This window comes from Pocillopora damicornis, chromosome 11 (assembly GCF_964200805.1).
Source record: "Pocillopora damicornis chromosome 11, jaPocDami1.2, whole genome shotgun sequence".
In the NCBI taxonomy this organism is placed as follows: domain Eukaryota; kingdom Metazoa; phylum Cnidaria; class Anthozoa; order Scleractinia; family Pocilloporidae; genus Pocillopora; species Pocillopora damicornis.
In genome coordinates this window covers 12,063,979-12,085,205 of record NC_142680.1, presented here as the reverse complement: position 1 = coordinate 12,085,205, position 21,227 = coordinate 12,063,979, and the positions used below count along the sequence as shown (strand labels likewise).

The window sequence follows — 21,227 nt, the reverse complement described above, 5'->3', positions numbered from 1 at the left end:
CTAACAAATGGTAAAGTTTATGATAACGGTAAAGTTTATATTTAGCGACCACTTTTTATATTTCAAGCTCATTTTCACACAAACCCTGTTAAAATGATTCTTCCGGTTGACATAGTTTTAACCATGACTATTTTTGCTTTGCAAGTTAACTAGAAATTGTATTGTTTTCGAATAAAAACTAACTGGTATGATCTCCCGCCCAAGGCGTGGGCTGGTTATTCTCTGCTTGCTGGCTTCACATTTATTAGCCTAAGTGAAGACCGAGTAATGCCGAAGCATGCGCCCGTGGTACGCTGTACCAAGCCCTGGCATTCGAGTATGCGTAATGGCTAGATTTGTGCCGCCCACAATACAGTTTTTTGTGCATGCTTTAATAGAGCAACTTGTACGCACGGACGGAGAGACGTGCGATAGCGCAGCGCTGCGTGATCTTTTCCTCGAAACGCACCAGTTACAACTTTTAAATCCTAGCCATTCACAGCTAAGCACGATGCTTCATAAGGTGACAACTATCCAGTTGATCTTCAAGGCATCGCTTGATAAAGACTAGCTGAATGCTACATCAAGTTTGTCAATCGTCGTGATACGCTCTCAGTTTCAATAGCGCTCTTTTTTTTTGTACAGTGACACGACGAGATAGCATAATTTAGGTGATTAGAACTTTAGAGGATTTCCTTGAAACTTTGCAGATGAGTTAACCTTGATCAGGTCTCTTCTAGATACTTTATTTTGATAATTTTGTTTTACCAACTGAGTTGATAATACGAATTGACCGCTGTAAAGAGTTACTAAAGCTGGCGTTTTGAGCAGAGCTGATGGAAGAATTGTGCATGGGTTTTGTTTGGTTTATATACAAAAAAATGGAGTTACGCTATTGGTGGGAACATGGCAACGTGAAAAAAGAGAGCCGATTTGAAGGACGCTTAAAGGCCGCAGACTATCATATGTTGCTAAGAATGATTTGGGAGATTAAAAGTGTATAGCGATTGGTTTGAATTCCTTTCTACGCCACGAATGTGTTCTCAGAATCGGTCGCCTCGTCGTCTTCCTTTTTCGCCGATGTATAAATTTTTGTAACACGTTGTACAAGTTATGCAATGGATGACGTTGGCTGTATTACGCCATTCTGAAACAATTGACTTTTGTTATCGCAACAGTTAAAGAATCATGTTACGAATTTTAGTAAATAAAAAGTGCTTAGTTTTCCGTTACATATACCCAATTTAGTGTGTTTTTCAGTGGATCTGGTAGTCTAAAGTTGCTGACGAATTCATTACCTATATTTGTCGGAGCTAGGTTATGAGCTGGGAGCATGGTTACAAGCTTAAAACATGGCTTCGTTCAGCTAGTTAGAAGGCATGAAATTAAAAAACCGTACTCCAGTTTTTACCAAAAGGAATAATAAATAAAGTTCTCTTAAGTAAAATGATAAACATCATGAACAAGGTACTTTTACTGAGGTGACTTTTATTTATCCATCTGTGAGTGTCATCAATATCATCTGCAGATAAAGAATGTCTTGAAAGTAAAACTACAATAGCCCTGCACCATTATACCCCTCTTGATGGGCGTCATGTTCTGCTTGTCAAACGTCTTTAGCCTGAAAAGTAAGTAAAAACAGCTCTGTTTAATTCACTCAAGGAAAGCTAGAACCGAAAAAATCCACAGAAGCAATTGTGTTTTATGCAGTGATTCCGGCTGATAACAATGATATATGAATTCTATTCCAGACCTAATCGTTTGCCCTTGCTCAACGTGCACAGTCAGGCATAAGAATGTGCTATATTCTATGTATTACATTACGTCAAAATACTCATGACATACAAATGTTATGAAAAATAGCCTGTGCGTTAAGTAATTAAAACGGAGCGAAATGATAAATGGTATGATAAAAGCGGCAGAGTCAAAAAAGGGAGGAAAGTCTGGGTCGGTTCAGGTAACCCGGAACGGTTCGGGTAACTCAGAAATGAAAGAAAAAATTGACACTATCCAGTACTAAGCCCGCGGAATAAGCCGCGGAGTTAAAAAAGGAGGAATGTCTGGGTCGGTTCGAGTAACCCGGAAATGAAAGAAAAGATTTAGTTCATCCAGTTCTAAGCCCGCGAAAGAAGCGGCTTAATTAAAAAAGGGAGGGAGGTTTGGGTCGGTTCGGGACGGCTCGGGTAACCCGGACAAGTAAGAAGAAATTTGCTTTATCCAGTACTAAGCTCGCGAAAGAAGCAGCAGAGTTAAAAAGGGAGGGATTTCTGGATCGGTTTGGGTAACCCCTGAAATGAAAGAAAAAAATTTAGTTTATCCAGTACTAAGCCCGCGATAGAAGCAGCGAATTGAAAAATGGAAGAATGCTTGAGTCGGGTTACACGAACCCTCAAAAAACTCCTCAACGTGATTAGAATGGGCATCAGTTTGTCGTGGGATTTTGCCGACAAATGATTCAATTTAGGCGTATAAATACTCACCGGAACAAGCCGATCCTTTGATTGTGTCCAACATTTCGTCCAGCATACTGAAGTCTTCTACTTGCACCACTGGGTTACCTTCACCCGCAATTTCCCGTAAGGTTCCCTCCTTCACACCTGAACCAATCCCGACAGCAACAACACTGACGTCTTTCGCCTAAAACGAAGACCAAAATATGAAGTTTATCATCAGCTATTGTTACAACTCCAGTTGATTGAAAACCGCGCTTTGTGATTCCGAGAAATCGGTGTTTTATTCTTTGGTGAAATGCATGTGGCTTATTTGAGCTGTTTCCGCGTCCGAAGTCAAATTTCTCAGCATATTTGAAGTTAATTTTCGAAAGAAAAACCGCAGTGGTGTAGGGATTCAAGTCGTTAATCAAAGCCTGACATAACTCGTTTGTCAAAACTAAAGCAATCAATGTTACCTTCGGTACTTGATTTCTCTACGTCCTAATTAGTTAAGTGAAAGAGCGAAGCAAAGGGGAGCACTTCAATTGTGTGTACTCAACAAAGTATTGCAAGTTTGTATATGAAGTATATTCATTCGTCTCACAATAAAACCTCTTCTGTTGTAGATCGCGACGTTACGATTTCATGCTAGTTTTCTTTAAGCGATAATGTCGACTGGGCACGCCTCGCCATATGAACTGTTCTGCTAAGCTTTGATTGACTGGCATTATTCAACTGTGTTGGGCTTCTTGAAGAACTGGTCTCGCAGCGGCCTGATGTCGCAAAGCTTTCCTGTAGTTGTGTTCTTTAATCGTCGCCAGCCATGCTTGTGGGATTTGGACTACGCTGTCCCTATTGGTGTTGTTAGGGTGAACTCTTTTATGAAAAGTCTCTTTTAACCATGGTTGTGTAATAATGACGATAACGATCAATATGCTTTACTTCGTCCAAGAGCAGGCAGAGTCCGATGTGGGCGTTCTCTGTCACGGGGGAGGTTTATGTCCAAGGGAGTCCAATACCCCTGTTATGCTTCTTGATCCTCTCTCATTGAGGTCCGAGTGCCGATTTAAACTTTGCCAGACTTAGAGAGAATCCTAAAAACCACGCTATCTTGTTTAGATGAGTCAACCACATCCAACAGCCGTTTTATGCATGATCGTAACGTAGTCTCCGAATTGAAAACGGCGCGTATTCCTTATAGCTGTAGGCAGAGGGGAAGTTGTTCAGAAAGACCTGTGACATCTGACAAATCTGCCGTAGATTTGGACTCGACGGAGGCTAAACAAGAAGGCGTTGTTTACAGGATTCTTCAGTATCACTTGAAGAGAACTCACAGTTCACAGTCAGTTACAGTTGAAACGAAACGCTGCAATCCCTACTGGAAATGACTACGTCGTGAGATGAATGACTATACTTTACATACAGGTGAATTCACCACTATGAATAACCGCATCCTAAGTTTAAAAATCTCTCTTCACTGACTCTGACGAAATCTTCTGAAAACAGTGTTCACACCCTAACGCTCCATTTCAGTTAAAGTTCTCGATGGAATTCAAATCAGTGTAGCCGGTGATGGTAGATATTACGCAGATTGACATATTGTACGTTTTATATGAAACAACCTGTTAACGTATCACAAAAAAAGAGAAAAATACTTCCTTATTTATTACAGGTTTTTCGCGAAATAAACTCAATGTTGCTCTTTTTCAGTTGTGATTTCAATACTTTGTCATACCTCTCGTAATCCTCTTATTATCAATGTCTTAACTTTCAGTTCAAATTGGATTGAAAAATTAAACTCAATAAGTTCAAGTTGCCATTGTTTTACCCTTCCCGGCGTTCTTATCAATCAAGCCTCAACCAGCTTATTTGCACTCGTCTTGAAATCCTTCGATATCTCTTTAGCAAATGCCTTGAAATCAAAGCTTTTTTTTGGATGAGTTGGTTTTCCATCTGTGAGTACAATCATGACATTTGGTTTGTCTGGCCTGTCTCCTCCTGCTTTGGTAAACAACTCGTCGTCCGCCATTTTCAGAGCCAGATCTGTTCGAGTCTTTAGTTCCAGTTTAATTGGTTCCTCTGCTATTTTCTTCAAGAGCGCATCCTTCTCGTGAAATTGTGAGTCAGAAAACTTAAACACCATTCGGGCCTTTTTGTTAAACGTGATAAAACCGAAGTGATCTGCGTCAGGTGCAGGGTTGAAGTTTTTAACGAGGTTACCTAAGAACTCGATTACTTTTTTAAGATTGGGTATCTTTACACTCTTGGATTTGTCAAGAACAATTCCAACGTCAAGTCCTGCTGTGCATGGGGGAGCTGTGGGAGATATTGAGGAATTTGTGATCAAAGCATCATAAAGCATTTTCAACATTCTAGAATTATACCGATAAGATCAGTTTCAATTGCTTTATTTCAATTTATACGACGGGTCCTCTGACGGATAACTTTTACCCGGATGGGCCCACGAATTACTTATCTTTTTAGCTGATTTTGTGCTAGTCTCTCATCTGCTCGAAGAATCACTCTTTCATGGACTCGTGGATTGCTTATGTAAACTTTGCGTACGATACATACCTAATAGAAACTTTAACTGTATTGCCAGAATGCGAATTAATCAATCGACCAAATTCGCTTTATATGACACCGCGAAAACTGTTATGTTTTCTGCAGGTTACTTAGCGTTTACAGCAAACGTTTATCTCGAGTGATTGTAGTTCAGTGAAAAGAATAAAAAAATGACGGAGTGGCGGTCTGGTCTGCAATAAAGTTAATTCCATAGAGAAGTACACTATGCGTTCTAAAAGAAACTTTCCAAAACTTGAATTATTTTCTAGAGTAGTTTTCTTCTCGACATAAAAAATGTTTCAAGTGAATTCAAAGCTATTCTTAAATAGGTAAATCATAGTCTTTGCATCGACTAATGCTCTCAAAAAGATTAGGATCAACAAATATTATTTCCATAATACTTACGGCATTTTTGTTCGTTACATGGAGCTGTCTTTTTAGCTGGTCCCAGTTCACTACAGTCCTTTCCACCGCTAGATGGCGGAGGATTGGTGCAGGTTCGTGTAAATGTCTTCACTCCTCCTTCACAAGTCTTACTGCACTCAGACTCAGACCATTCAGTGTATCCTCCGTTGATAGCTTCGAAAGAAAAAATATCCCGTCGTAGAATTTGTTTCTCGGTGGTCCATGTAAGTTTGTGCTTTTTTTCCAAAGGAAAAGCTAAGAATATCCTCAGCAGTCTCAAAGAATTGTTTTAATATCCACATACAATGGATGTTTCCCTATGTTCTTCCTAAGCTAGTCTTAAAATCACACTTCCAGGCGTTGCAGTGACTAATTTTTCTCTAGAAAATAGTTTTAAAAATACTTACGGCACTTTTGTTCGTTACATGAAACTGTCTTCTCAGCTGGTCCTAGTTCGCTGCAGTCCTTTCCACCGTTAGATGGCAGGGGATTGGTGCAGGTTCTTGTAAGTGTCTTCACTCCTCCTCTACACGTCACACTGCACTTTGACTCAGACCAATCTGTGTACCCCCCGTCAACAGCTGTATAGTGGGAAAAGAAAGATCAACCTTTAGTAAATGAGAATGGTCAGTTTTCAGAACACTGTAACACATGAATCCTAGCTTCAGCCTGCATGATGAGTACATCTAAAAAAATAAAGAAGAACATAAAATTGTTACTTAAAAACTTGCAGCATTTTTGTTCGTTACACGGAACAGTCTTTTCTGGTGGCCCAAGCAAACTGCAGTCCTTTCCACCGTTAGATGGCAGGGAATTGGTGCAGGTTCTTGTAAGTGTTTTCACTCCTCCGCCACACGTCACACTGCACTTCGACTCAGACCAATCTGTGTACCCCCCGTCCACAGCTTTGATGAAAAATCAAAGTGCTCTGTGAGCAAACTCGTGAATTGACACATGATTTTTTAGATTATGTTTAATGTTATCTGGTTTAGGGAATTTTGTGGTTGATTGTCATATCTAGAGTACGAGCAGTAGTTCAGTGTTCGCTAATGTAGCAAAGAAACAAAGTAACGTTGGGATAAGAAGGCATTACAATTGAAATGATCATGCTATTACATTTGACAAGGTGGATGATGTCATGTGTTTTAAACGTCTATCATTTTTGTTTCTGGTTCAAAAGAAAAAGTTGGTAGTAAATGTGGGTGAAAAGTGAAATTTACTGTATTTCGTTGTAAATATAAGAAAATCAAGGCAATACTGTCTTAATGAAAACATTAACGATTCCCTCTTTATCAAATGAGACAAACAGGAACGAGTTTTGAGTGATATAACTAAGCCAAGCCTGCCACCGTCATTTTGGATCTCTGCCTGGGTAGATTTAAGTCACGTGCTAGGCAACGTATAATCAATAACAAGATAGAATTTCATTTCAGGCCTATTCATCAATTCTGTGGTGTGTAACTTTCGCATTTTAGTACGTTGTATGTATGTTGAATCTTCAAATTGTCTTGAAACTTAAAAGGAAATTGTTCTTTAAAAATTCACTGAAAATCGGTAGCTAAAATTGTTTGTTTAGGTGTTATTTGATTTTCGTGTTAACTTGTAATTTCGTCAGTCGCCGGCATCTTTTGTTGCTTCACACAGGAAAAACACACACGACGAAACGTAATGATCAATTTTGTCCTCAATCTCACGCCATAACAGAAAAAGCTTTTGAACATCTGTAAACTCCGAGCGCTTCGCAGTAAGTGATATTTTCAATGAATCTTCGGGTTGTTTTCAAGTTCAAGGATTGTAAATTACAATTTTATGAAAAACGAAGGTTGTTCTGTTATTTCAGTGTGAATCCTTGCATGCCTGCTAGTCGCTGGCGCCGCTTGTTGAAACTAAAACGAAAAAAAAAACTCTTTTAAGATTATCATTGGCTTCTTTTTCACCCCACCACTATTCTTAGCAACAAAGGTCGCCATTTCGTCTGTTTATTGCGCGCCAAAAACTATCAAATGCACTCAAAAGCCTAAAATTTAAAAAAAGTTTACAGGAATCGACCAATCGAGCGAGCGAGCGAATGCCATTCCCCACATCGTATCTATAACTCGCTCTTGCGCATGCGCGCAATTTACGAGTTAAAAATGATCCGAATCGAATGAATAAATAAAATGAACATTATCGGAATTAATGCCTTCGTGAGGATTTTTTATCAAATATCGATCAAAATTCTAGACACTTCATAGATGGGATGGAGACCAATGGAACTTACTGCATGTAGCTTTCTAAGTGGCTTTCCACACTATTGCTTGAGGGAAAAAAAAGTGGCGTAGGAACTTCGCAGACGAATCTACAATTTAGGTAATTCCATAAAGGAGTACACTATACGTCTTAAGAGAAGGCTAGGTAAAGCGTTAGCTGTTTCTGAGGGTATTCTTAATCTCTAGGTTAACTGGTGACGACCAACAAAAAGCAGTTACAAAGATACTTACGGCACTTTTTTTCGTTACACGGAGCTGTCTTTTCAGCTGGTCCAAGTTCACTGCAGTCCCTTCCACCGTTAGATGGCAGGGGATTGGTGCAGGTTCTTGTAAGTGTTTTCACTCCTCCTCCACACGTCACGCTGCATTTCGACTCAGACCAATCAGCGTATCCTCCGTCGACAGCTTAGAGGGAGAAAAATGATCCTTATTTGAAATTGTTTCGGGGTCCATATAAGCATTCCTCTCGATAAAAAGCGTAGAAAATCTCCACGCTCTAAATAACTTTTTTTTAATCTCAACGTACAATGGATATTTCTAAAACGTCAACCTATGCTAGTCTTAGAATCCCAATTACTAATTCTCTCCGAAGATGAAGAAAAGCAGGCAATGCTAATCTTAAAATCACACTTCCAGGCGTTGCAATAACTAATTTTTCTCAAGAAAATGGTTTTAAAAGTACTTACGGCATTTTTGTTCATTACATGGTGCTGTCGTTTCAGCTGGTCCAAGTTCACTGCAGTCCTTTCCACTACTAGATGGCGGGGGATTGGTACAGGTTCTTGTAAGTGTCTTCACTCCTCCTCCACACGTCACACTGCACTCAGACTCAGACCAATCAGTGTATTCTCCGTTAACAGCTTTGAGGGAGATATATTAGCCGTATCAGATAAATAAACAAATCCAATAGTCTCGGAACAAATTTGCAATACTTACGTGTGGATTTTACTAAGCATCTGTCAAAATACTTTTGAACTAGCACATAAGGAGGAAGCAAAAGGAGCTTACCGCATGTAGCTTTTAGGAGATCGTCGACACTATTGATTAGTGCGTCGAAATTTCCGTAAACCAGAACTGTTCCCTTCTTGCCGGCTATCTTTTTCATATCTTCCTTGCTTTTGTACAGCTCCTTGCCAACTCCGATTACAACTATTTTCACGTTTTTTTTCTGAATAGGAAGAGGTTAAAAATCCATTTTAATTGAATTCAATACATCATAAAATACATTTTAAAGCAATTGAATCCAATAGTTTTTAATCTCAGTGTGCTTGAATTAGTTTTCATTTGAAACGCAAGGGTTTTTTGTACTTTCACCACTGCGCAGGCATCCCCAGGTAAACGAAAATTTGAAGAGCTCCTTCCTCATCAGGGTTGGACTTGGCACATTTTAACAGCCCCTCTGCTCTCAAAGTACTGTTACCACGTAACTTTCCTTCTTTGAATTTCACATGGTCAGACTGTAACAATCGTATTCAATAGTCATAGAGGTTCTGCTTTTCGTGGTATTTTCAGTGCCAACAAACAGAAACAAAAATGATTGAAACCCATTTTTATTTTTTTGGCTGCCAAGAGAAGGTTGCCATTCGACAGTATGATCCATCGCACGAGAGTTATTTTCCCTACTGGTAAATTGGACATTTATTAATAATTGTTTGTGGAGAAAGTTGTGACTATCCATGGGGAATCGCGCTTAGTCACTTACCTCAAAATGGGCAATATCGTTAAGGAATTTTTTAAACGTGCTCTGAAACTATTTTATAAACGTTGGAGTCGTTGATAACCACCCGTTAAAACGCTTAGCTTATCCGTGAACAAAGCTCGATAAAAGTTGACTCAGCCGTTCAATGAAATAAGTATCCGTAAGACGGGTAACGAGCCGTTAAGAAAATTTGAGCATGCTTTAGCGGGCTGCGTAATGCATTTGTTATTCATTGTAAGGGAGAGAGTATTCCCTATCATGCACATTAAGTGAATCAGTACACACTGTGACAATGTTGTTATTAAACAGATAAACGTCTGGGTGAACTGTTGCTCATTTCATTTATTTGTTCCGTCTTGAAGTATAACGGCCTGAAAAAGAAACGCCCCACGGCCACATAGAAGTTACGTTTTGGCAATTTTAAAATCACCTCGAAAAGAGTGAATGTAAGAAGGCAGAGGGAAACATGCAGGGCTATCATTTATTATCAAAGCTCCAATCATTAGGTTATGCAATTCAAGAGTTTTCATTGGCTTAGCCATCATGGGTCATGAGCCATTTTGCCATGCACGCATATAAAGACGAGTTTAATCTGAAATGTTTTTGCACCTTGTCACATTTCGTTAGTCCTTAAAAAATAAAGTTGGGATGATTTATTTATGTTTTGGGGCGTTTTAAATAAGACAATTATTCCACTCGCGGTTATTGAATGTGAGATAATTTCAGCCAACTCGGACCTACGGGCCTCATCTCATATTCAACACGCGTCCGTGGAAAGTTTATCTAAATGATATTTCATGCTGAAATTGGCAAGGCAGTGGGTAACAATCCTCGGCCATCCGGGGATACCATTTATTACCAGAGGATTAACACTTATCTAAATGAAACATCTCACTGAAATTGTTCGTTTGAGGGCTTCACCTGTGTACTGCCTTTGCATGATTCAATCCAAGGGAGACAAAGGGTAATTTATCCAGGTGAAAATTTAACTAAATAATCGTAGCTGTCTTTGTCTCCAAATCCAAAGTCGGTGTCTTACAGATTTACCGTATCAAAGTTGAAAAAAGGTTTAGCTATGTTACCTCCAAAGCTTTCGTGGTTTCCCAAAAAGGAACCATCTTTCTGTCATCCCATTTGCCAATCCATGGCTTTCCGTCAGTGAAGATGAGCATGAGGTTCTGAGCATCAGGCCTATCCCCTCCGTCTGGGGTGAACAGTTTGTTAAGGGCTACTCTCAGGACAAGATCAGTGCGCGTACCTGCTTTACCGGGAACAACTTTGAATTCCTGGTTAACTTTTTCCTTTAAGTTTTTGGCATTGTAGTATCTGCTTTCTTTAAAGTATGTCTTAATTGAGGCGTACGATCCAAAAGTGGCAATTGCAAAATGATTTCCTTCGGCAGAGACGCCCTTCTTGTCCACCAACGACTTAACCAGGTCGACCAACCTATTACGGTGGCTTTTCTCCATGCTCTTCGATATGTCACCAACAACGGCGATGTCCATTATCTGGTCAAGACATTCATCTATTTATGGATAAAAATGAGAGAAATTTGTGTTTTGACTCCTGCAACGAATGCAAGATTGTGATGTATAAATAAATTTTGACAATTCCTCACTCTTAGGCAAACCAGGCAAACCTGTCGCAGCTGCAACTGGCCTGAAAACAACTAAGTACGTTAAATAAGCTGTCTATGACCTTTCTCTGCCAACCCATACTTTACTTTCACGTGTTTTGTATCGGCTTGTTGATTCAAGGTTTTTTTTTAATGGTTTTGAGCGTTTATTGAAAGTTATATTCCAGTTCATGGCCAATTTCATCTTGTGTAGTAATCTCTTGGAATACTCATTGAATGCTTTTATTCTGGATTGCATCGATTGGCGCCACCCTACCAGTGTGTAACGAGATAGGAAAATGAATGTCTTTGAAGAATTTGATGAGAAATTCTCTACTCGCTTTTACATATGGACAGTTCGGTTCAGCTCATCGCCCAGTTTGCGATCAAAACGATATTATTTTGTTTTTAATTCTCCTGGTAACAGTGAAACTTTCTCTTAAGACTTGATAGATGGATAGTAGAAAAGGTTTAATACAATGAGTAACATTAATATTGCCAAGTGAAATACTTAAATCTGTACTAAAAGTTAAAACAGAAGAAAATTGAAAATCGAAAATCCTTCGTAACAATTCAATTAGACATGAGTTTAAGCCACAGATCATCAAGCTGAGATTCTAAAATCCCCCTTTTTCTAATGTTATAGATAATAACTGTAAAAAAAAGTCTCTGGAAGTTTCTATAATGCCTAGTCGTGCTGACATGCATGCCATGAAACTTTCTAGAAGACTTTTTTGAGTCACGTAGTTATGATATAACACCGCCAAAATAGTTGTGTTGTAAGCTTCCGCGATGTTCTGAAATTCTTCGTTAATGTATATAAGGACTCAGTCTTGAAGTAGTAGTACTTGTTGTTGTCGGGAGTGACCGACTGTTTGGAAAGTTGTACCGAGAGAGCTACGGCGGAAGATTGTTCATTTCGAGGAAAATTGGAGACAAAAAAAGTTTGTTAAGGATAATTACTGAACTGCCCTCAGGAGTCGCTCCTTATTAAGAATATTACACGTTGTTTAATGAAGCAGTTGAGTTTGCAGGACTGTAGTGTTTTTCTGTCGGTTAAATTATACCGAAACACTAAACATTAAACTCAGTCTATGCTATAATTAGATCAACTCCAGACTAGAAATAACGAGTCCTTTGTCACGAGCATTGTCCAGACAGGAGTACTTTGTTGTTTCAATTCCTTTGTCCAGCAAAACGGTCAAGTGAAACACAGGCTACGTGTAATATTTCTTTGTGACGCGAGACTCAATCTTAAAAACTTAAGATTAGCGTCACCTCAACTCTGTCAATTTATAGCAGTCCGTGAAGACTGGTCCTTCAGGTTCTCCCGGTGGAGACTTCTTTAAGCCTAAAAACGTGTGTTTATATGTTATAAAGAAAAGATGTACAAACCTTTCGCCAGAGACGATTCTGTGAAGAGAAATAACATATGAGACATGTTAGGTATTGAATCTAAAACAACCGATCATCACGATTTTATTCATTCTCTATTTTTATCATGATTCCTGGTATGTTCGTGGTATGTTCGTGGTATGTTCGTGGTATGTTCGTGGTATGTTCGTGGTATGTTCGTGGTATGTTCCTACCCAAAGATAGGCTCAGTGTGGCGATGATGAAGACCCACAAAGTTTCCATACTGTGTTCCCTCACAATCTGCAAATGATAATAATAGTAATAACAATAGTGATAAAAAAAAAACAAAAGAGGATGACTATATTTTCCTGTAGGTAACACAGGCTCGTACTGTTCAGGAGGTTTTTTCGAAAAACTCAGGGGCTCGTGAAGGTAGACGCCACGAGTGTAGTTGGGAATGTAATGGCTAATAATAAGATCGCTTTGGCCTTCGACTTATTTGAGAACCAGCACCTTAACTCCAGATGAAATTGTCTCTTGCGCCTCTAGCATAAGAACCTATTTTTTTCTTTTAGCTCAAATAGTGGTTTGACATACTACTGTCTTACTATCAACTTTTTTTACTGTCCCATACCTGCTAGCATCCTTTTTTTAAAAAAAAATTCAGACTATTAAGATCTGTTTCAATTTATTGAAAAAAGTACATGACTTTTCCTTTAACTATCTGTTTGGTGCTAATTCTGTTCTTATTGGCTTTATGGCTACATGTGCATGTACTTCTAACATCAGTAGATTTATCACGAGTGCGGATTTTGATTTGAGGTAAAACTGATGATGCCACGTGTAAAGGTCTTCGAGAGTCTTTGCGAAAGAACCCAAAGGAAAATTAGGCACTTCTGACTAATAATTGTATATATTTTTTCAATGGAAAGATTATGAAAGGAAAAGAAAGTTTACATTACGAACAACAAGAGCGAACCGCACTAAATATTAACGTACCTTCTTAAAAACGCCAACTCTGTTTTCTCTTTATCTTCGAAACAAGAGCCTTGGATTCGATCTTGTAATGATTGTCTCAACGTAGCTAAGCGCTTTTAAAACGCTTATGGATAATTGGAAGGCTCAAGCAAATAATCAAGAATGACCTTAATTTGTTCTTGGTATTCAACTTGGTGAATACGCTGGTAATGAGGTATTATCGTCTGTCTGAAGTGTTATCGCCTGTCTAGTCCTTTTTTTCAAAAGAAAACGAATAGTATGCAGTCAAACCGTCGTGAACCGTGTCGCATGTAACTAAACTGTGATGCAAGCGACCGCAGCTTGCATGTAATTTATATATATGGGAAAGAGGAAACTTTTTTCTTTTTCATTAGCCGCTCGTTATATATCTGCGCTTATGGCTGCTTATGTGCACAACGTATTTAGAGCTAATTCAGTAAATTTGTAAAGAGAAGAAAAAGTTTTTGATGTTCTCTGACTATTGCTCGTATTCTTGCAGACGAACCGATGAAGATAATCGTGATTTTCAGCCATTTGAGAATTATTTATATATACCCTGTAACAGCTGTGGGCATTTCCAGGAGTTAACTTATATAAGTTCTATTTGTCTATAAGATGAAATGCATGTGCAGCACCGCAAGTAAAATTTGATTAGCCTTGAACAGTGCACTTATTGTTTCTTGTTGTCCTTCGGTAGCACCACGTATCCATACCAAGTAACTTTAAAAATGAAAAACGTTCGCTGATCCTCGGGATCATTAGGAATGCCTGATGGTGCTGTTAATCGGCGAAAGATTGGAAACTCGTTTTCGCACAATATTTACGACCCCACCTCAAACCGATACATAGTGATGTGCACACTGAACAAATAAATATTTACTGGCCTGGTAAAATTAAATTCATCAAAGGCTTTTTAAAGTGAGCTCGGGGATAACAACGTGAAGAAAGCACTCTTAAAAATACTTTACAATAGTCTACGTTTTATTCCTTTAGGAAGGCTCAAAAATTTGCCTTATGTTCTAAAAGGCTAATATTATTTGATGGTTAATTATTACCATTATTTTCGGTTTTATTGCATCATTTCGGCGATGGTATCATAAAAATTCGCTATCATTTTCAAAAATGCATAAGGTTACCGTAGCAACATTTCTGGCCTCTTAAAAAATTCCCATATTCAGCTATATGTGCCTTCGACTCTAAACTGATTTCAACTTTTATCGCAAGTCTATTCAGCTGCCAAGATTAATTTCTCTGAAAGATTGAAAATATTAATCTTCCAGGTTTAGAGCCACCCCGGTCACCGGCGAAATGCACTACACATTTTCTTGTTTATTTGAAGGAAGATTAATTTCTATTTTCTATGAATTTTGAATTCAATGCTAAAAAACTAGGGTCATTAAAAAAAAAAAAAAAAAAAAAACAGTAAAGCTTTATATGGGCCACTTTACGCAAGAAATTTTAACAACATGTCCTAATTTTTCAGATCGGAAAGGAAAACTGATTGTCTTTAGATCATAACAATACAAGTGCTGTTAATCAAGAGAATTTTCAAAATTCAAAGTAAAATTTTAATTATTTTTTGTTACTGCTCCTATTCATACATCCTTGGTCAGATAAGGTACTGTTAATTCTGTGTTCTACTTTCTACTTTCGAACGACACTTTTCCCCTAAGTGAAAGCTTAGTAATAAGTCATTAAATCAAGAAACGTTATTTGATAATCTATATGAATAGCCAGGCTTAAAGTGGGAGCTTACTGCGCATTCTCTAGTGGGACTCTGATAACTTTGTTGAAGAGTTTTCTCTCTCCCTCCGCATAGCTCATCTAAAATATAGTGGATCAATGAATTTCCACTTGAAAGAAAAAAAGGGCTTTTCAAAGGACGAAGCGTTATTGCGATGAATAAGTTTGCCGATTGATTGTTTTTATCGATGCGAATGTTTGTTAGCAGGCATTGCAAATGTGTACATGTATCCACTTGGATTTGCAAACACATGCGCAGTATGTTACGATATTGACAGTCAAATTCATTCTCTGCCAAAGCTCAGACGCTGTTTGTAACTTACAATGTCACACCTCGGCCATAGGGCTAACATTCCATGGCTGGAGGATCGTTAAGTTTAGGGAAGGAAACTGACATTGCAAGAACCTGATGGCTAGGTTTTCGCTTTAAGGCGGGAATCACTCGTCGTCAAGCCTAAGCAGACCAGCCATTGGCACATGCAAGGATGGGTAAGCAGTCAAGGAGGATTTGCTTTTTGCATAAAGTGGACAGCTTTGCAGCATGTTGTTGCTTTGGAATGTGTCTAATGATTCACTGTCGAACTCATGCCCTTCGGCATGCAGCTCTGCTATTGGGCTATATCACCATGGTGAGGGTGGGGCGGGGAGAATTTTCAGTTTTGAGAAGTGTTTGCTTGGAAATTGACTTTGAGTTTGCTGTTTTGTTGGGTGTGTTTTGGTGAATTCACGCTGTATTATATGTATATCATTAGCAATAAGGGCATTTCCCATCTTGAGTATCTAAACTCGGAAAGAATTGGGGGAATTCGAGGAATTGTACAAAACCGGGACGCAGTCAAGGATTTGCACTACTTTCGGGAATCCTCCCTACGCTGCGAGTGTTTGCTTGAGACAAAGAAATAAATATTTTTTTACTTACTCTCATCAAAACAAACCTATTGACCAATGAAAGCTTGCGTACGATCGTAAATATTTCATAATTACAACGCTCATCATCAACATCATCTGCAGATAAAGAATGCTGTTTAAGAACTACCACAGCAACCCTGCACCGTTGCACCCTTCTTGACGGAGTTCATTTCCTGCATATCAAGCGTCTTTATTCTAAAAAAAATTAAGCAAAGACAGCTCTGTTTAATTTGCTAAATTTGCTAAAGGGAAGCTTAAACTGAGGAAGCTGAAGAACTAAAAAACATCAATGTTTCATGCCGTGATTTCGGCTTATAACAATAATATATTCTATCCCAACTGAATGGACTCAGTCAGGCCTAAGCATCACTCTTCATTGCAAATAAAAATGCCTTCTATGTTATTAATCGAATCACGTTCAAATGCTTAACGCGTTGAATTTTTTGAAAATGTCATGCATTAACCAGCAGCTATCACACAACTCCCTTCGGCCTAAAATGGCTAAGGGAACTATTCAATCAACAAATACGTTGACAACATTAAATTACTCAATACCTTCTCGGACCACTTAGTGTATCTTCTGTCAACAACTTTAAAATGATCCGTACTAAATAAATAAACATTCACAACATTCTTTGAATAAACTTTAAAAACTTACTTATGGATTTTTGCTGAGAATCGATCACAATACCAAACAACTAATAGATAAACTGGAATAAAAGGAACTTACCACATGTAGCTTTTAGGATATCGTCCAGACTATTGATTAGTGCGTCGAAACTGCCGAACACCAGAACTTTTCCCTTTTTGCCAGCTATCTTTTTCATGTCTGTTTCACTGTTGGACAGGCCCTTGCCAACTCCGATTACAATTATGTTCACATTTTTCGCCTGAATGGTAAAAGAAGGAGAGGATGAGGTTAAATAGAGTTATTTGTATTCATTAATGTTAATCTCAGTGTGCTCAAACTAGTCTCAGTTCAGAAAAAAATCCTTGTTTTCACTCTTACCACATGGCAGGTATCACTAAAGAAACATTATTCCTAGAGCCATGAAAATTTTCCTTTTTGGAATTAAATCAGTTATGCTGGGGCTTAAGTATTTCACTGGTTAAAATATTATAATTTCATGTTGTGCTTTTTCTTTTTCGTGGAAACAGAAAGGAAAAAAACTGGTTGAAACCCAATTCTTTTTTCTTCGACCAAAAGGGAGAGCAATTTGAAGGGAAATTCATCAGACGGGGCTGTCATCTTTACATGATATTTCTTCGCATTTATTCTTCAAGGAGAGAGTTGTGATCATCCGTGGGAAGATGTGCTGAAACACTTATCTTTTAAGACCATGTAAGCGGGCAATAGCGCTATGCATCTGCTAATGCTCTACTTTAAATTCGAGATGCGTCGACATCCGCCCATTAGAAAGGTTAGCTTATCTGTAAACACAAATTGAGTAAACTGCAGCTTATTTCAACAATCTGCCCAGTGATTACCATACCACTTTCATTCCGTGCAAATGTGCAAAGAAGTTCATTTTGAGGCCATAAAACACACAACTTCCACTTCGAAATCGATTTAATCACTTCACCATAAGGGTGATTTTGACGAGGCGATGGTGAATTATCTTCGCCATGCGTGCCCTCATTTATTATCTGCGCATTTAATCTGTCTACATGATATATCATTCTTGCCTCTTTCCTTTTAGGTCTCTCCCTTGTACTGCCACTGAGCGATTCAAGCCCAGGGAAATCAAGGGTTAGTTCCAGGCGTAGATATAATCAAAACTTAAATTCATTATATCCCAACCGTCTTTGTCTCCAACCCAAAAGTCAATACTTAGCCGATAAACCGTATGAAAGTTAAATAAGGTTTTAGCGATAGTACCTCCAACGCTTCTGTGGAATCCTCAAAGGGAATCATCTTTCTGTCATCCCATTTGCCGATCCATGGCTTTCCATCAGTGAAGATGAGCATGAGGTTCTGAGCATCGGGCCTATCCCCTGCCGTTGGGATGAACAAGTCTTTTAGGGCGAGATTCAGGACAAGATCAGTGCGCGTGCCTGCTTTACCTGGATTTTGTCTGAATTCCTTGTTGACTTTGTCTTTTACGCTTTTTGCACTGTAGTATTTGTTGTCCTTAAAGTCGGTCTTAATTGAGGCTTGCGATCCAAAAGTGACAATTGCGATGTGATTTCCTTCAGCAGAGACGCCCTTCTTGTCCACCAACGATTTAACCAGGTTAATAATGGTAATTGAACTGAGTGGAGTGCAATTTGGGCTGAAATCATACGCGTGATTCCAAAATGGAACGAGTGCGCAGCGCGAGTTCGATTTGAAATCACAAGTATGATTTCAGACCAAAATTGCACAACACGAGGTTCAATTACCACTTTATTACATCCGTTTTGAAATCGCCCAAATACAGGACTTGGTCAGTTCAAATATTTTATTAATACAATACTGAGCTGGTTTGAAATTAAATTCATCCATTTTTTAGGAGGAAAAAATAAGAGTTTTGGAAACAAAAGTTGCAAAATTTGCCATATGATACTCCATGTCTTTCATCTTCCTGCAATATGATCGGTTACTTTAAACAAGCCTTGAAGTCTGATTGGTTGTTTTGTTTTTAGTGTAGCCTCCTCACTGACCGGGGAAAAGATGCGATTTAAAGCAAAAAATGGTGCAATTTGTGAATAAATCGCACCAATTAGAGCCAATCAGATTACAGGGACCATAAGTGATTTCAAAATGGGTGTAATAAATCAATTTATCACGATGGCCCTTCTCCATGCTCTTCGATATATCACCAATAATGGCGATATCCATTTTCTGTGCAAGACAATCGCCTACTTTTGAGAAAAATGAGAGAAATTGGCATTTTTACTCAAATTTATGATCGCTGTTGACACGTCCTTTGTCTTAGGCAAGCAAAAACAGTCACAGTTGCAAACTGGGTGGACTGAAAACAGCTAAATACGTCAAACACCCAGGACTCAGTCGTGTAGTACAAGTAGTTGCTGTCACCGGGAATGACCTACTGTTTGGACAGCTATACCGAGAGAGAAAGCTAATGTAGGAGGAGATTTGGAAAAAAACTGTGAGTTTCTGTCAGTGGTGAGCTAAATTTACGTCTATCGCAATGAAATAACCTTTTTTTATGATTAGCTGCTCATTAAACATCTCTTGCTTATCGCCTCTAATTTTCAGTTTTATTTCTCCAGTTCAGCGATGGTATCCTAAAAGTTTCTTCTCTTAAGTAGATAATGCAAGTCTTTTCAAAAACGCGTTACATTACGCCAGACGTTCCTTCGGCTCAAAACCAAGTTTTAATTGTATCGGCTTTGTCATACATACAATTTCAATCAGCTCATTGATATTACTTACTACTTTCTACGAAGTTTGAAAATGTGAATCTTCTTGGTATAAAGCCACCTTGGTGATCGGAAAATGTAGAACGGATTTTCATTGACATTTACAGAAGAATGTATTATAAAAATTGTAATGTAAAAAAAAACAACAACACAAAACAAACCAATTGACCGAGACGAAACGCCGCGTCATACAGCTACGAAGTATTTTTTGACACGTATTTGACAATTTTTTAATTGTAACTCGTGAACGTGCAGTAGGAAATCCTTCTGTGATAGAGAGTCAGACTGTTAAGATCTTTAATAAGGAATGGAACTTTGAGCGCGTTGCTCAACGAGTTTGCTTGACTGTTCCGAAAAGTATCTGACGAGTCTCTTCGCCGAGACGGTACGCCGCGTTACACCTGCCACGAAGAATTTTTCACAAGTACTTGACAAATGTTTTGTTGTAAAAAAAAGTTCCCAAAAACAAAGTGAAAAGTGATTCTCTTGATATCGTGGCAATATTATAGCTGTTAATCAAAAACCTTTTTTCAAAATCCAAAAATAAATTTAAAATTTTTCTTTGTTATTGCTCCTATTCATACAAACGAGCGTTGGTCATATTAGGTATTGTTAATTTTTAGTTATTTTTATCATTTGGTTTTGAAGAGACGTCTTTATATCAGTAATCTATAAAATTAGCTAGGCTTAACGTTGGAGCTTTAGATAATTAATGTTTGTTGCTGTTCTCTCCAATAGGACTCTGCGAAGGATGCTGTAGAGTTTCTCTCTCCCCTAGATAGCTTATGTCAATAAAAATTAAGGCCACCGAAATTTCTCTAACGGAGTTGCAATTTAATAGAGCTGAGTCTTAATGCTGTGCTTCCAAAAGATATAACGTTGCTATGATGACCCAGTTGGAAGGAAACATGATATGAGAATTTTAGGCCATAATTGAGCCACTGTAACCAAGGAATGATAAGAACATCCCTGTATTGTTTAGATCGCAAACAAAGAATGATTATATATTTGCATTTTATTTCATCAAGGCAATACAACTATCAAATGCCAGCTAATCCAGCAAATTTTCAAAATGCGAGGACGAATTCCAATGTATTGATTATATTTTTCTATCGTTACGAATGATCCATGTCTCAATAGGTATTGTTGATATCAGGTTCACTCGTGGACAAATCCAGCCTTTTCTAAACACATCTAAATCTTCAAAATCATCTAAACTCGAAGAAAATATGCAAACCCGAGAAGCGGTAAAAGGCTTACAAAACTTTCAACCCTGCAAGAGTTAAGAAAACACAGAGTAAAAACGGAAAAAAATTTCCTATTGCTTTTATACAATATTTCTCATGATGCACAGAACGCACGTTTACATTAATAATCCTTTTTATCATAAAGGAATGAGAGGGTTGTGTTCTCATCTGGACTGAGCGACAGTGATGGTTAATGATTGAAGTGCTTCCTAATATGACAGTGGAGGTCACGGCTCCAACAATTTATAGTGGACCCTCAACTACTACATAACATCACTTTGTTGAACAGTCTTTCTATCCTTCTTTTTTTAATATCAACTTTTTGATCATATTCTTCCTCCTGATTACTTGTTTTCATCGCAATTCATGAAAAATATATAACGATGATTGTAACCTACTTTTTTTACAGGTTTTCTACGACCTTCTTATACCATATTACTATACGACTATAGTCTTTCAAGTCATTCTTTTTGATGATCTATTTTCCGTTACCCTTTGCCATATTTCTCGATTTCTATTCAGTGATGATACCGATGGTTGCATAAGTGTTGCTTCGCTATGTTCCGATCTTTTTGCAAGTTATTTGATTATTTTTTGTCTCTGTTAAACCCCGGCTTCTAGAAGTCAATTGTAATGAATTTTTTTTCTGTATTTTAATCCACT

General features: G+C 38.2%; 1 protein-coding gene across 1 annotated transcript; it reads right to left on the bottom strand.

The window, feature by feature from the left end:
- Nucleotides 1–1,453: 1,453 nt before the first annotated feature.
- On the bottom strand, nt 1,454–19,418 carry LOC149037562 (uncharacterized). The gene is made up of 16 exons (XM_089186349.1): nt 19,331–19,418; nt 18,714–18,795; nt 17,831–18,194; nt 16,682–16,841; nt 16,507–16,558; nt 13,300–13,327; nt 12,534–12,600; nt 12,340–12,357; nt 10,412–10,854; nt 8,639–8,798; nt 8,317–8,490; nt 7,862–8,035; nt 5,789–5,962; nt 4,273–4,727; nt 2,460–2,616; nt 1,454–1,600 (listed from the first exon to the last, which is right to left on the bottom strand). The coding sequence occupies exons 1-16, from the start codon at nt 19,416–19,418 to the stop codon at nt 1,596–1,598; spliced, it is 2,601 nt and encodes an 866-aa protein (XP_089042475.1). The 3' UTR covers nt 1,454–1,595.
- Nucleotides 19,419–21,227: the final 1,809 nt, after the last annotated feature.

Coding starts and splice junctions, on each gene's coding strand:
- LOC149037562 (XM_089186349.1), bottom strand. CDS start 19,418: ATGTCAATGAAAATCCGTTCTACATTTTCCGATCACCAAGGTGGCTTT. Junction 18,195..18,713: donor GAGAAGGGCCATCGTGATAA/ATTGATTTATTA, acceptor CAGTTCAATTAC/CATTATTAACCTGGTTAAAT. Junction 2,617..4,272: donor AGACGAGTGCAAATAAGCTG/GTTGAGGCTTGA, acceptor TCTTCGTTTTAG/GCGAAAGACGTCAGTGTTGT.